At 36.7% G+C, this 12,438-nt stretch overlaps 1 protein-coding gene across 19 annotated transcripts in view; it reads right to left on the bottom strand.

Annotated features, from left to right (window-relative positions):
- Window positions 1-12,438, bottom strand: part of SORBS2 (sorbin and SH3 domain containing 2) — a 154,907-nt gene that overhangs the window by 77,666 nt on the left and 64,803 nt on the right. For 17 of the 19 annotated variants that reach the window (XM_027636304.1, XM_027636305.1, XM_027636306.1 and 14 more), the window contains exon 3: window positions 3,061-3,110. In XM_027636304.1, the coding sequence (XP_027492105.1) occupies window positions 3,061-3,070 (10 nt within the window). In that variant the 5' untranslated portion in view covers window positions 3,071-3,110. Of the gene's footprint in view, window positions 1-3,060; window positions 3,111-11,711; window positions 11,717-12,438 lie in introns of those variants that run through there. The other 2 variants (XM_027636302.1, XM_027636318.1) reach the window with 1 other exon arrangement.

Below are 12,438 nucleotides of genomic sequence, written 5' to 3'. Positions count from 1 at the left end.
CAAGGCAGGCTATTACTTGGGCTTCCCCTCCTGCCACTGTTTCTCTGAACTCCTTTGTGGGTGTGCGGACAAACTTTTATCGTATGATCTACACTGACAGGTGAACCTGCTATTATTTGGTTCTCTGGTGCTGCTAAAAACTAAATGTTTTGTAGAATGCCTGGAACACTGAAGCCAACCTAATTTGGTTGAGCGACCTAAAAGTGCTTTTGCAATCTATTCAGGAACTCTGCATGGATCCAAGAGATTCTGTTCTTGTCTCCCAGACAAAATGTAAGAGATTAGTCCATGTGATGACTTCCACTAATAATTTTAACAAACAGAAAATATTTGCAGTCTTCCAGAATTGCATACTTTTCACTCTTGGCTGCTCTTTGTGTACTTTATCTAATGCAAACAGTGATCTTGTTTAATACCTTTAAAATTAGATGCATTTATCAAGAATGATCTGTGTGAAATTCAGCCAAAATATTTACAGATGGACAGTAAGAATCTATTTTAGCCTATTAACTTGTATCCATTTATTATACTTTGTTGCAATTACCTCTTCCCCAACGTCAGCTATGCATGCACATATGTATAATGAACAGTAAGCACATTTATCCTGCATTTTAATCAGATGTGAGCTTCATGGCTGGCTCATGTTTTCTGTCATTTAGTCAGTCAAGTTACCACAGTAATGATGCTCATCAACCTGTAAAATACCTGAAGATTTACTGAAGAAAACCCCTATGAATAGTTTAAAATACTATTCTGTTGATGATTGCTTAGTCTCGGTTTAAAAAGGTACACATTCTACTACACTACTATTTTTAAATTATGACAGCATTTGAACACCAAAAGGAAGCATGAGCCCAAAGTACCTTTGATACTTCTGAAAACCTCTTCTTACCTCTAATTTCTTTGCTTTTGCAAAAATGCTTCGTTGTCTTATGCTGTTGAATATTCCTTCCTAACATGTGGTACAGAATTAACATCAAATGGTAAGAAATGCCTCCCATATATGGTAGAGTATTGAAAACCAAAGCTCTTCAAAACATTTTCTCTGTAGACAAAAATATCTTCCACAGGGTTTGCTGAGACAGACTGCCAAGTCTGCAGCCACAGGGAACACAGGATTAGAGGAACCCAGTCTAAGCAGTAGATTTACTTTTTCTTTTTAAAGCTGCATATACACTAGCTTTGCCACTCCACCAGTTACTGGCATCAGAGTGCTCATTTATCTGCAGGAGTCATTAATGAAATGCATATTTTTAAAACAAACTAGTGGCAAATCAATAGTATCTGATAACCTCCAATTGCATCACGCACAAATTCCTGTTATGAAGCAGTGAAATAAAAAAAAAAACCACACCAAAACTGTAGCACTCATGTTCAAAAACAGCATAGTGTAAAAAGAAAAAAAAAAGAAAAAGAGAAACAACTAGACCAGAACACCATGCAAAACAGCTTCCACCTGAGTCACTCTCTTCCTTAATAAAGTGATGCTGTAGATAGGTGCAAAGATAGGTGCAAGATGTTCACTTTTGTACCTACTCATAGGTTATTTTATTTTCTTTTTTTGTTACAGTCAGGAAACAATCTACATCAACAGAACTGAGAGGAAATACCACATTTTTTCTCAACATGTTCTTTTAGTGCAGCTGGTAACATGCACATTAATATCAAGCATACATAAAATGAAAAATATTTTCACTGTGTAAGTGCAGAGCAGACTAAAGTTCAGCTTACAGTCATGATATCCTTAAGTAACTGGAAAGGATTTCAGGTGTGTTCAGGTCTTTAAAGTCTGTTTTCAAGGCTCCTGTGTGATCAGAAGACTCCCAATCCTCAACAGAAGACATTCAGCCACAGATTATTTAAATCTTACATCTATTTCTAACCACCCTGGTTAGCATTTGAAAAATAATTAAGAACAACCACAACCTTGGGTTAAAAATGCACAAACTCAACTGAGAAAATTATTTTCTCTGTCTTATTATACTTACAAATGTCATGGTTTCAAGTAAGCCAATACATTTTAACTTCGTACTAACAGATCTGTTAAAACAAAGGGTCCTACAGAGTTCCAGTTGTCTGCGACAACAGGAAGCCACGAAGCCTGATTAATTCAGTGATCCGTATAATGGTAACCTATACCATGGAAAAGGTAATCCCTGTGATTTAGAGCATGCTGCTGAAATTCAGACTTCAAAGTAGTTCAGGTCCTCAAGTCCCACTTATCATGTCAGCTGTCATGGTGTAGCACTATCGTCAATGATAAAACCACTGGTCTGGAAAGGATGGATACGTCTATCCTTGCATCACAGTTAATCTGCAAACCAGACAGTTCACCTATGGACCCTAAAGAGCTGACTGCAACTGAAAATTTACACCTGACATGAGTGAGGTCAGGATTTCAGCAGTCTGTTTTCAAGAGGCCTATTCCCACTTTCAGCACAAACAGCAGCATTATCTATTGACTTCAATAATTCAGGAGCAAATATTAGTATGCTGTCATAGATCATGAAGATAACTTCCTATAGAGTACTTAATTTGGTCAATACATCTGTCACATCAACTTGAGAGAAAATACAAACCTCTGTAAGTACAAAATAGTTATCCTCACCTGATATACAAGTGTAGCTAATAATAAGGGCAGTGTTTATATGTCCCTTAATTAAGTGACAGTACAGAATGAAAATAAAGCATTTTTAAAGCATGTGCATTTTCTTAGGAAAATGTGATGCTTTAACACCATTTTTTCATAGATGTTATGTCCTTATACTATGTATTTTCACATAAAACATAAAGACACAAAACTGATATTAACTTAAGCACAGAAGGCTAAACATGCATTTATATTTCACGTATCCATATATATCCATACATAGAAAAACATGTATGTAAATTTTATATATGGAATACAAATGCACATAAGCAGGCACACTATTAAAATATCCTGCTTAATTTGAGTACAGCACAACTAAAATACAATTTGTTCATGAAAATTTGAATAAATTTGGGATTTTCTGCTCACAAAACAACATATAAAAGAAAAATCTCACAGATGCAGCATACCTGTGTTCATTTTGACACTGGAGGTTTTGCTATAAAAGTCTTCAGATTTCCTGCGGGAAATAAAATGATCTATTAATTTGCACAAGATAGGAATGTCTGGTACAAAATGGCAGCAAGGCTTTTGGAGGCGTGGAGAGAGAACCACTGTGATACAAATGGCAGTCCTATTTTAACACAGCTTTAATTAAACTGGTACTGCTTGTCCTTCCAAAGTTAAAGATGAGCTGTCACTTCCATTATAAGCCACTCTATTTTCAACTGTTTAGTATCTCTGTTGTAAACATATGCTCTGGGATAAAAAACTAGTGATTAACTTTCGGTCTTGAAATTATAAAATAAAAATTATTCCCATACAGGAACGTGGAAATATTTTTAAAAGCTGCTTATAAGGTTTATTCACTCCTTTGTGCAAACAGAAAAATGTAAAGAGTAGGTCTCTACAAGTATTTTCTAAGCAGCCAAAGTTAGCAGGTCTTTTTCAATGGTTTATAAGCAGATGCTGTCTTCATCCAGTGATTTAATGTGTCTCTAGAGACAACAATGACATTCATAATGTTACTATCTGTATTTCTATGCACAGAATCAGGGCATGTGTCTTGGCATCCACAGGAATCCATATCAAAACTCCCAATGGAATCAAGAAGTAGTGAATCAAGTCACTATACATCAACACGTTTTTTAATGGTTTGCACCAAAACTATGTAAAGTGCACACAAAGGTTGAATTTATTTAGATATCCTAACTCTATACAGTACTTACAAACAAACAAATAGTAAAACACTATAAACAAAACTACAACTGTAGAAAAAGCACAACATCCTACATTAAGAGCCGACTTTAACCTATGGATGTCACAGGATAAACTAGACACTATTTTCTATCTACTACTGGTTTATGGTATAGCTTTATTTTAGGATTAGAAGCTTTAATACCTCTTCTTTTCAGGCTCTTTTAGAGAGAAAAAGATAGATACAGAAAATGTTTCCAATGGCATTCTGTATATTAGCCAGTCTCAGCTGTATCGTTACATATACACTGCCCACTATAATTTACTTCGGTAAGTGGCCAGACACGCTGGAGACCAAAATACTGAAGGCTAAAAAAAGTCATTCTCCCTCTGCACTATTCCCACATCAGGCCCAGGATAAAACAAAGGGAAAAATCAGAATTTGTAATGTAATACAGCTTCAAAAAATAAATTAAAAATACAAACTGCCTGTCTATGTTGAAGTTAGTTGGAAGGTATGCACGAGGGACTGTTTTCATAATGGGAGACTCAAGGTACTAATTAATACAAGTAAACAAAATACCAAAACAGAATTCCAGTTAAACTCTACAAGAAGTCTGAAGAACTGTACCTCTGAGGTAACACATATATTGCTGTATTCTCTTGTATTTATAACAAGTCAGACATTCCACTGCTTGAAAAACTTAGTGTTCTTCAGAAACTATCTGAATTCTGCTGCTATTATGCAGTCACTTTTGTGGAAAAAAAAAAAAAAAGCATGTCAAACTTCTTGAGAACTATGGAAATAGACAACTGGCAGTGAATAAAGTGTTATTAAATTATTTTTATGCTGCAGCTATCAGTAAACTACCTCTGAGAGTTTCCAAAAGATCTCTTAAAAATTAAGGCAAATTCTATTTTATTTTTTGATAAATGGTTTTTGACTGAAATTCTGGATTTTTTTTCATAGCCACAGAATATTCTTACAGCCTCAAATTCCCACAGTGTTTTCAGTCTTCTAGAGGAGACACCATTTTCAAGCCTTCTTTTAGCTTGAAACTGAATCACTGATGGTACCACAAGCTACAAATTGCAACATGGTATTTATTTTCAGATCCAACAAGTACTTGGAACATTGCAAAGCCAAAATGATTTCCAGCAGGTGGCTTGACATATTTACCTAAAGCATGCTTAACTCTTACTCAAGTTTTGAAAGACAAAACTCAGTTTTAGCACCCCAGCTTTGTCCTCCTAAGAGTTTCCCTCTGTACAGCTTAGGCTGCATTGCTGACTCTCAATGAGGAACTGCACACAAAGACTAACATTTCCACATTAATCTAATTTTGCTGCAGAACAAATTAGTCTTGCACACCTGAAAAGTAAGCATGTAAATAAGGCAACCCAAACTGCACTCATGCAAACAGCAGGTCTTGTATTTAATACTAAAATTATTTTGAATTCCTTGCTTCTAAAGAGCCAAAGTACCATTCAAATACTTAATGATACCAGCAGTAGGAGCCAAAGGAATGCAATGAAATTAACAGCCATATGCCTGAAATTATTTTATTCAGCATTGTTTCCATCAGTCTTTAAGATCCTTACTTCAAGAAGGGGGAGAGGGGGTGGGAACAAAGGGCTGGTTTTGTTTTGTACTTATATTCCTTCTTCATTGCCCTCTGAAAATTGTTCTTTGTGAATGGGTTTGCCGTATAGACACCTGACAGAGGTGAGATGAACGTTCCACTGGAAGCATCAGACACTTCACTGACAAAATGGATGCCCAATGATCAGCTAAGATACTCAGCTCTCAGACAGCTAATGCTGCGACGGAATGCCCATAATGACTGTGCAGACACAAAGCACTACTGAAGTGCATGAGTTTTCAAAATCAGAGACTGCTATTCAGTCACATACATCAGGCAATTTTTCTACTCAGCTCACACCTGATCTTACATGCTGAAGTAAAAGAACACTGAGTTTAACCACAGTCGCATTAGGTTACCATTGCTACATTTGGTTTTGCTAAATACATAATATATATCCCTGTGCTATTTCTTGATAACACTACAATGATTACCTCAGCTCAGCAATACTTTGCATTACAAGAGACTACTGAAAAGACTCATGGGAATCTCACCGACACCTGGTCTATTTTCTCCAAGAGACCCTGATATCTGCTTGTAGTCGCTGCTTCTGTTCCTGTAAGTTCTGCAGTGTGGTGTGCTGCAGGAAAGCATTCTGTCACCCCTTCTGTTCCACATTCAGACAGAGCTATAAAAAGGGTTAGTGAGAAGTCAAGGAAGGTTTCCCCACCCTCAGTTTATTCATGAATCAAGATGCATGTCTTTATTGTTAGGGTTTTAATTCCCTTCTTGATCAGAAGTTAGAGCACCTACAGCCATTAATGCAGGATCTCTAACACCCAATAAATCAACAACTAAGTAAATGTGAGAAAGCACTTTGGGAATCAAAGCCTAAACAAGGAGTAACATGCTATTACCTGCTTGCACCTCATTCAAATAATTGTTAATCATTGTTGATAACCACAGTCCAGAGCTACCTAAGGATAGAGGGCCATCAGAAGTTAGAATATTCTTTCTATGTAAAATTTTGGAAAGAACTGGGAAGTAAAGAAAAGGAGATTGTGGGTTTTTTTCTTTTTCTTTTTTTTTTTTTTTTTAGGACATGTAGAAACTCCAAAAAATAAAATACTTAAAACTTTATTAATAACTCAACATATTATGAAATCTTAAATGCCACATCACAAAGGCATCCAAGCTCACGAATAACTTTCAGGGTCTTTCTCCCTCCTGCTCTGTAGCCATGAAGTCTAGACCCCTTTGAAATCCCAGGCTTGCTAGCTGTGTAACAACAGGGGGCACAGTCTAGAATGCTAGTTGCCTCCTTGCTTACATAGGTTTTGAAAGATTCTTAAAGAACAAGGTGATAAGTTACCTTGTCTGGTTTGTTTTGAATCAGAACATAAAAGACAGGCTGACAAAGGACTGAAGCATCTCTTATGAGGAAAGGCTGAGGGAGCTGGGCCTGTTCAGCCTTGAGAAGAGATGACTCAGAAAGGACCTCATCAATGTCTGTAAGTATCTGAAGGGAGGGTAACAAGAGGATCGATCCAGGCTCTTCTTGGTGGTGCCAAGCAATAGGAAAAGAGGCAATGGGCAGAAACTGATGCACAGAAGTTCCACTGAATATAAGGAAGAACTTCTTCACCATGTAGGTGACCGTGTACTGGAAGAGATTGCCCAGAGAGGTCATGGAGTCTCCCTCACTGGAGATATTCAAGAATGATATGGACACAATCCTGTGCAATCTGCTCTAGGACAACCCTGCTTGAGCAGGGAGGTTGGACCAGATGACCCACCGTGGTCCCTTCCAACCTTACCCATTCTGTGATTCTAAGTTACCTGATATTTACTCCTTGCCATTTCACACAAGATATTACAAAAAGCAGGATTAAGATGTATTTTTGATACAGGATTTATATTAATCCTAAAGTTAATTCTAGCATGTACTCTTTATAGCTACCATCTTTTGTAATAAATTCTACTCCAAGGACCTTTGGTGAGAGGAGCAATTGGCTTATAACACAGAGTGCAGATGGATCAACAGCAGGATAGATGTGTGTGACTGGCTGGAAAATGATACATTTTCATTGTCTTAGGTAGAGAACAATGCCCAGATATTTGGAGAAGGCAGGAGCTTTCCAGACTTGTGTGAAAAGGAGTGTCAGACTTTCATTAATGTTGTTTGCCAGTTTCACAGGTTGACCTAGAGAGAGTTATCTGAGAAAATATCTGCAAAGTTAAGAGGCCAAATCAGTCTGTGATTATTCAGTTTAAACATTGCAGGTGATCTACAAACACATATTTGTTAGCAGGCAGTATTCTATATCCAAATATGCATGTGGCAGTAAATTATTTTACCCCACATCATTAAGACTCTACACAGCACTCCTGCTCTTACCTCTGCAATAGATCAGTATACTTCATATGCCAACTCATACGTTCAGTGAAGCAGGTAAAAAAAACTATGAAGCATTAGTTCTGAAAGGACAGTGAAGCTGATTATTTTATTTCTCTCAGTTTTTAAAAGCAATTTTTTCAGATGTTTACTGTTAGCAGGATGACTAGGGCAATGAGAATGCAATAAGAACTTGATAAACACCACAATGTTTAGGCTGTGGCAACAAGAACTCACACAAAAAACCAACTGTCTTGAAGCTGCCAGCCCCTAAGCAGAAGGAAGGCTTATATGCCAATATATTGTTTCTATGAAAAAATGTTTGATGGAGCATAGGTAGACAGTGTCTATAATGAAAAATGGGGAAAGTATGGAAATGGTTCCTCCATGTTTCAATTTCATTACCATGCAACAAGAAGACAACAAAATGGCAGGGTGTCTGTACTAAGATCCAACCCAGCAAGGCATATGCTGAGCACATGCTTAAGCATATGCTTTATGAAGGCCCCACAGAACTATTTCTGCACTTAAACATAAGCAGAAATACTGTTTGTCCCAGATCACATTGCCTCACCCTATATGAAGCTGAATACTCAGGAGCTGGATACTCCAGTTCTAATTAAATTGTTTTCAGATAGGTAATCAAAGAGAAAAACAGACAGACAACTGATATCATAGTTTCTGTCATTTTAAATTTTGCTTACAGGATTGTGAAGACATCCTCATGTTAAGTGTGGTGTTATTGTACACATGTTACTTACACACATTATCTGCAAATGTACTGATCAGGTCATTAAACAATTAGGATTCCCGAATAATTTGTACATGGCCATAAACTTCTACTGGAATGCAATAGGTAAGTCACATTGTACTCAGCAGCAGTACATGCATGACCAGGGAAATTTGTAAAAATTTGGAAACATACCAGACAAGGTAACTTATCACTTTGTTCTTCAAGAACCTTTCAAAAGCTCTGTTTTCTGGATCATCTGCCTACACTATTACTAACAAACAATTTTAAGTTGATATCTAACTTCCAGTATATCACATATATGAGCCTATTTCCTCAGTATATACAATACTAACATTGTTATTTAATGTACTGCTAAGATTTTGTTTTCGAAAATCAGAAGTGGTTCTACTTTCTATGAGCAAATGTTCAAAGAGCATCAGATACAGGAGAACCCATCACAGGATCATCATTCTCTACAAGAACATAAAGGGATTGAATGTAAGTGGGAGGAATAAAGGCCCTATTAACCATTTAATGTAATCTTAAATGTAAGCTGCAAATCATAAGGTAGTTTCTATTTATGACAATTGTTGAAGTCTGAAGCACTTACTGGGAGCGCTGTGGTCAGACTTAAGATCCAGAACTTGACAAGCGTATGTGAAAAGTGTGACTGTCTGAAGGCAGGGGAATAAATCTAACGATAAGGAACTTCTTTCCTTACATGCTTTTCCTAATGTGATTTTTCTGAGAATGCTATAAATGCAAGAGTAAGAGAAACTGGTATAATCCTTTCGTTTCTCGTGTTTCTTCACGAAACAGAGAAAGTTAACTATATTTCTGAAAGAAAAGCAAAGACTAAGTTTCTAAACTGTTCCTTACAGCAATCTTCGTTCCTGCATACAGCATCAGTAGAAAAAGGTCTAACATTTGCATTTAAATTGTTAACAACTTAAGTCTTTCTCCCTAGAGAAAAGACTTGAAGCTTAAAATTTTGCCTGTTGGTAGCAGGATTTTTACTGGATACATATTTTGACTTGCTACAAACTGAAAAGCAAACTTAAGTCAAATTTCTGCACTTGGTTCTAAATAGGTACTTGCTGTCATCTCAAAATACTTCTCAGATGCTTCAATAGCAGAACATTTTCCTAAAATGTAACTGCAAGTATAAGAGGATACCAAGAAAGTTATTCAAGCTGACAACATTCTGTACATTTTACTGGTTATTTTTACAGCTGCAAAAGGAAGGAGGAGGACAAACTACTGCTTTTATACTCTGCGTCTCCTCCGCTACCACTAGAGAAAATTTTGTTAATAATTCCAGTCATGCTTGTGGTGTTTGTGATTTTTTAATTATTTTTACTGCTTAAATGTAAACAAAAAAAGAGAAAAGTTCCTTTAACTGACTAAAGGTTAAAAGAAAATTTCCATTAACTTGCTGACTGCAATTCACGTTTCTTACCCTTTTTCCCATGCATCTATTACTGCTTTTAATAATATAAACTCATAAATGTCTAGCCTTTAGTGGTGGTTATTTTCATTCCCTGCTTTTGGCTTCCTCTTTAGCTCTTGTTTTACAGGAACTGTGTTTGTTCAAATGAACTCATTTCATAGGCTGGAAATGATTTAAGACTACCGTATGAGACCATGTCACTGAAGCAGATACGTAGTAGATTAGTGTCCCCACCCATAATTACAAAAAACTCCACCATAAGACAGAGTGCCTAAAACACATTATGCATCTTCTTAGCCCTTCTGAAAGTTCCCTTGTCAGGTACAGTTAGATGCCACAGACACACCAATGAGCCCCTGACAGGTAGCCAGAACCCATATAGGAGATGGATGCCTGTTGCATTCATTTACATATTATTTCATTTGGGATGTGTAGCAAGGTAGTTCTGCTCAGGCACAGCTGTTCGGGAAAAGATTTCAGCATCTAGAACCTCAGAAGATAGGGGTCATTGTGGCCCTTAGCTTAGTATTCTGGTATACACAGTCTGTCCAATTTTCTCCTTAATGGGAATACACTAGCTCTCTAGAAAGAAAAGAAGCCTCATTAGGAAGTGCCAATCATTTCATCATGGTGAAATATCTGTCTTTTAACAAATACAATATTTAACAATGGTATCCAGAGTTCACCTGTCAAATCTTTTAGGCATTCTTTAAAATTTTATTTTAAAATTTTATTTCCCAGAAGATCCAAATATTCCCAGACTATCCAATTATTTCTTCATCTTTCTCAAAACAAACAACAAATATAATTAGAACTATGTTTCTGTTAAAAATACATCACTCGAGGGTTAAATTTGGGTTCATCAGACTGCAGTAGCTACCAAAGGTATTAGGAACATAAGAAAATTTTAGTTCCATCACTTGTTTCCAGCACTTTGCATATTACTGGTCACTTGAATACTTCAAGTATTATCTAATTTTCCGTTTTTATACAGTATGACCAACAATGCATTCTTGCTCTTTTCTACCAGGTATATAATATGCATCAATTTGAGACTAAACATGCATAAATCCTTACCTAAAGAGAATTCCTTCCAATGGGTTTTTTTTTTTTCCCCCATAAGTCATTCCCAACAGAATCTGTGGAAATAGTGTTAATTCATGAAAGAAAAATCCATTTCTGTTTCCCTCTGCTGGCATATTAAAGTATGCCTCCCTGAACTACTAGGTAATGTTACACCTAGCTAACAGAGTCAGACTAGTGTGTGGGGTGATATAAGTAAGACTCCTTAATATATTCTTATAAGTATGCTGAAGCAGCAGCATTTGACTTGAAACTTTTTGTAACATGCTCATAAAACCAGAAAGAATACCTATAACTTAAAAGACTAACTAAGAAGATACTAACTGAAACATTTCAATCCTTATTATTTGCTAAGATAATAATTGGAAGGGATTGCACAGGAAACCTTTCAGTACCCCTACTGAGTACCTAAAACTTGTGGCCAATTTTGGCTAAATTTGGCAGACATGCAGAGGTCTTGATAACACTGAAAGCTTACAAGTTCCATGAGGAATTCCCACGGAGAATACAGACCTTATCAAAGTCAAATGGGCAATATATTTTAGCATTATCAGATGAAAGTGAATTCATGCAGGAAGGAAGAATTAGGAGCTCTTTGTGGATAAATGCACATAGCTTATAATCCCAGCCACAAAACTCCCTTCCACACTGACCCCAGCTTAATTTGCCTTGTTAGATACCAGACAGACAACAAAAATAACCAAAATATTTCTGCTGTCTAAAAAGGTGCAGAACTTAACTCAAGCTTTTCCCATTATATTCATTCCAAGCTCTGGATGCACTGATGACTAATACAGTTGGAAGTCACTGAACAGCCTTGGTGTAATTCAGTTCCAAAGTGTGTTTCAGCATTAGCAAGTAGGAATAACTTTCTACAGTAAAAGGGTAGGTATCAAAGCCTGACATCCATAGAGGGTCTTAACTTCAGATCAGCTCTACTCTGGCCCTGCAGACCAGAATACTAATGCCACACCTACTTCAATGTCCTCTCAGCAGAGGAGGCATGTCAGGCTTCTTCCTTGGGTGCCATCTTCCAGTTTAGCTTTGTTGGTGCATTTGCAGATCTACCCTGTGAACCCAAGATGACATGAACTAAAGAGCAAGAAAGTGGGGAAAGATAGTAAGAATTTTGTTTAGATTAAGGAGTTATGAAGCAAAAGCTAGAGCAGATTTATTCACTGTTAATCTGAATAGATATACTGGTTTCTTCAGTTCTGCTCCTCAAGGAACTACTGGCCTTTCAATCTTCATGCCGACATATACTGGAATTTAGTGACCACCAGTTAAGCAGCACTGTACTTAAATACGAACCAGTAAGACTCATTAAGAGTCACGGTTGTCTTTTAGAAGAGTAAGTTCTTTCAGCTTCTGTTAAAATTAGGGCTTTGATGCCTCCATACCTAAATG

This window comes from Corapipo altera, unplaced genomic scaffold (assembly GCF_003945725.1).
Source record: "Corapipo altera isolate COAL_440 unplaced genomic scaffold, ASM394572v1 22b, whole genome shotgun sequence".
NCBI classification, from domain to species: Eukaryota; Metazoa; Chordata; class Aves; order Passeriformes; family Pipridae; genus Corapipo; species Corapipo altera.
This window is presented reverse-complemented; position numbering and strand designations above follow the sequence as displayed.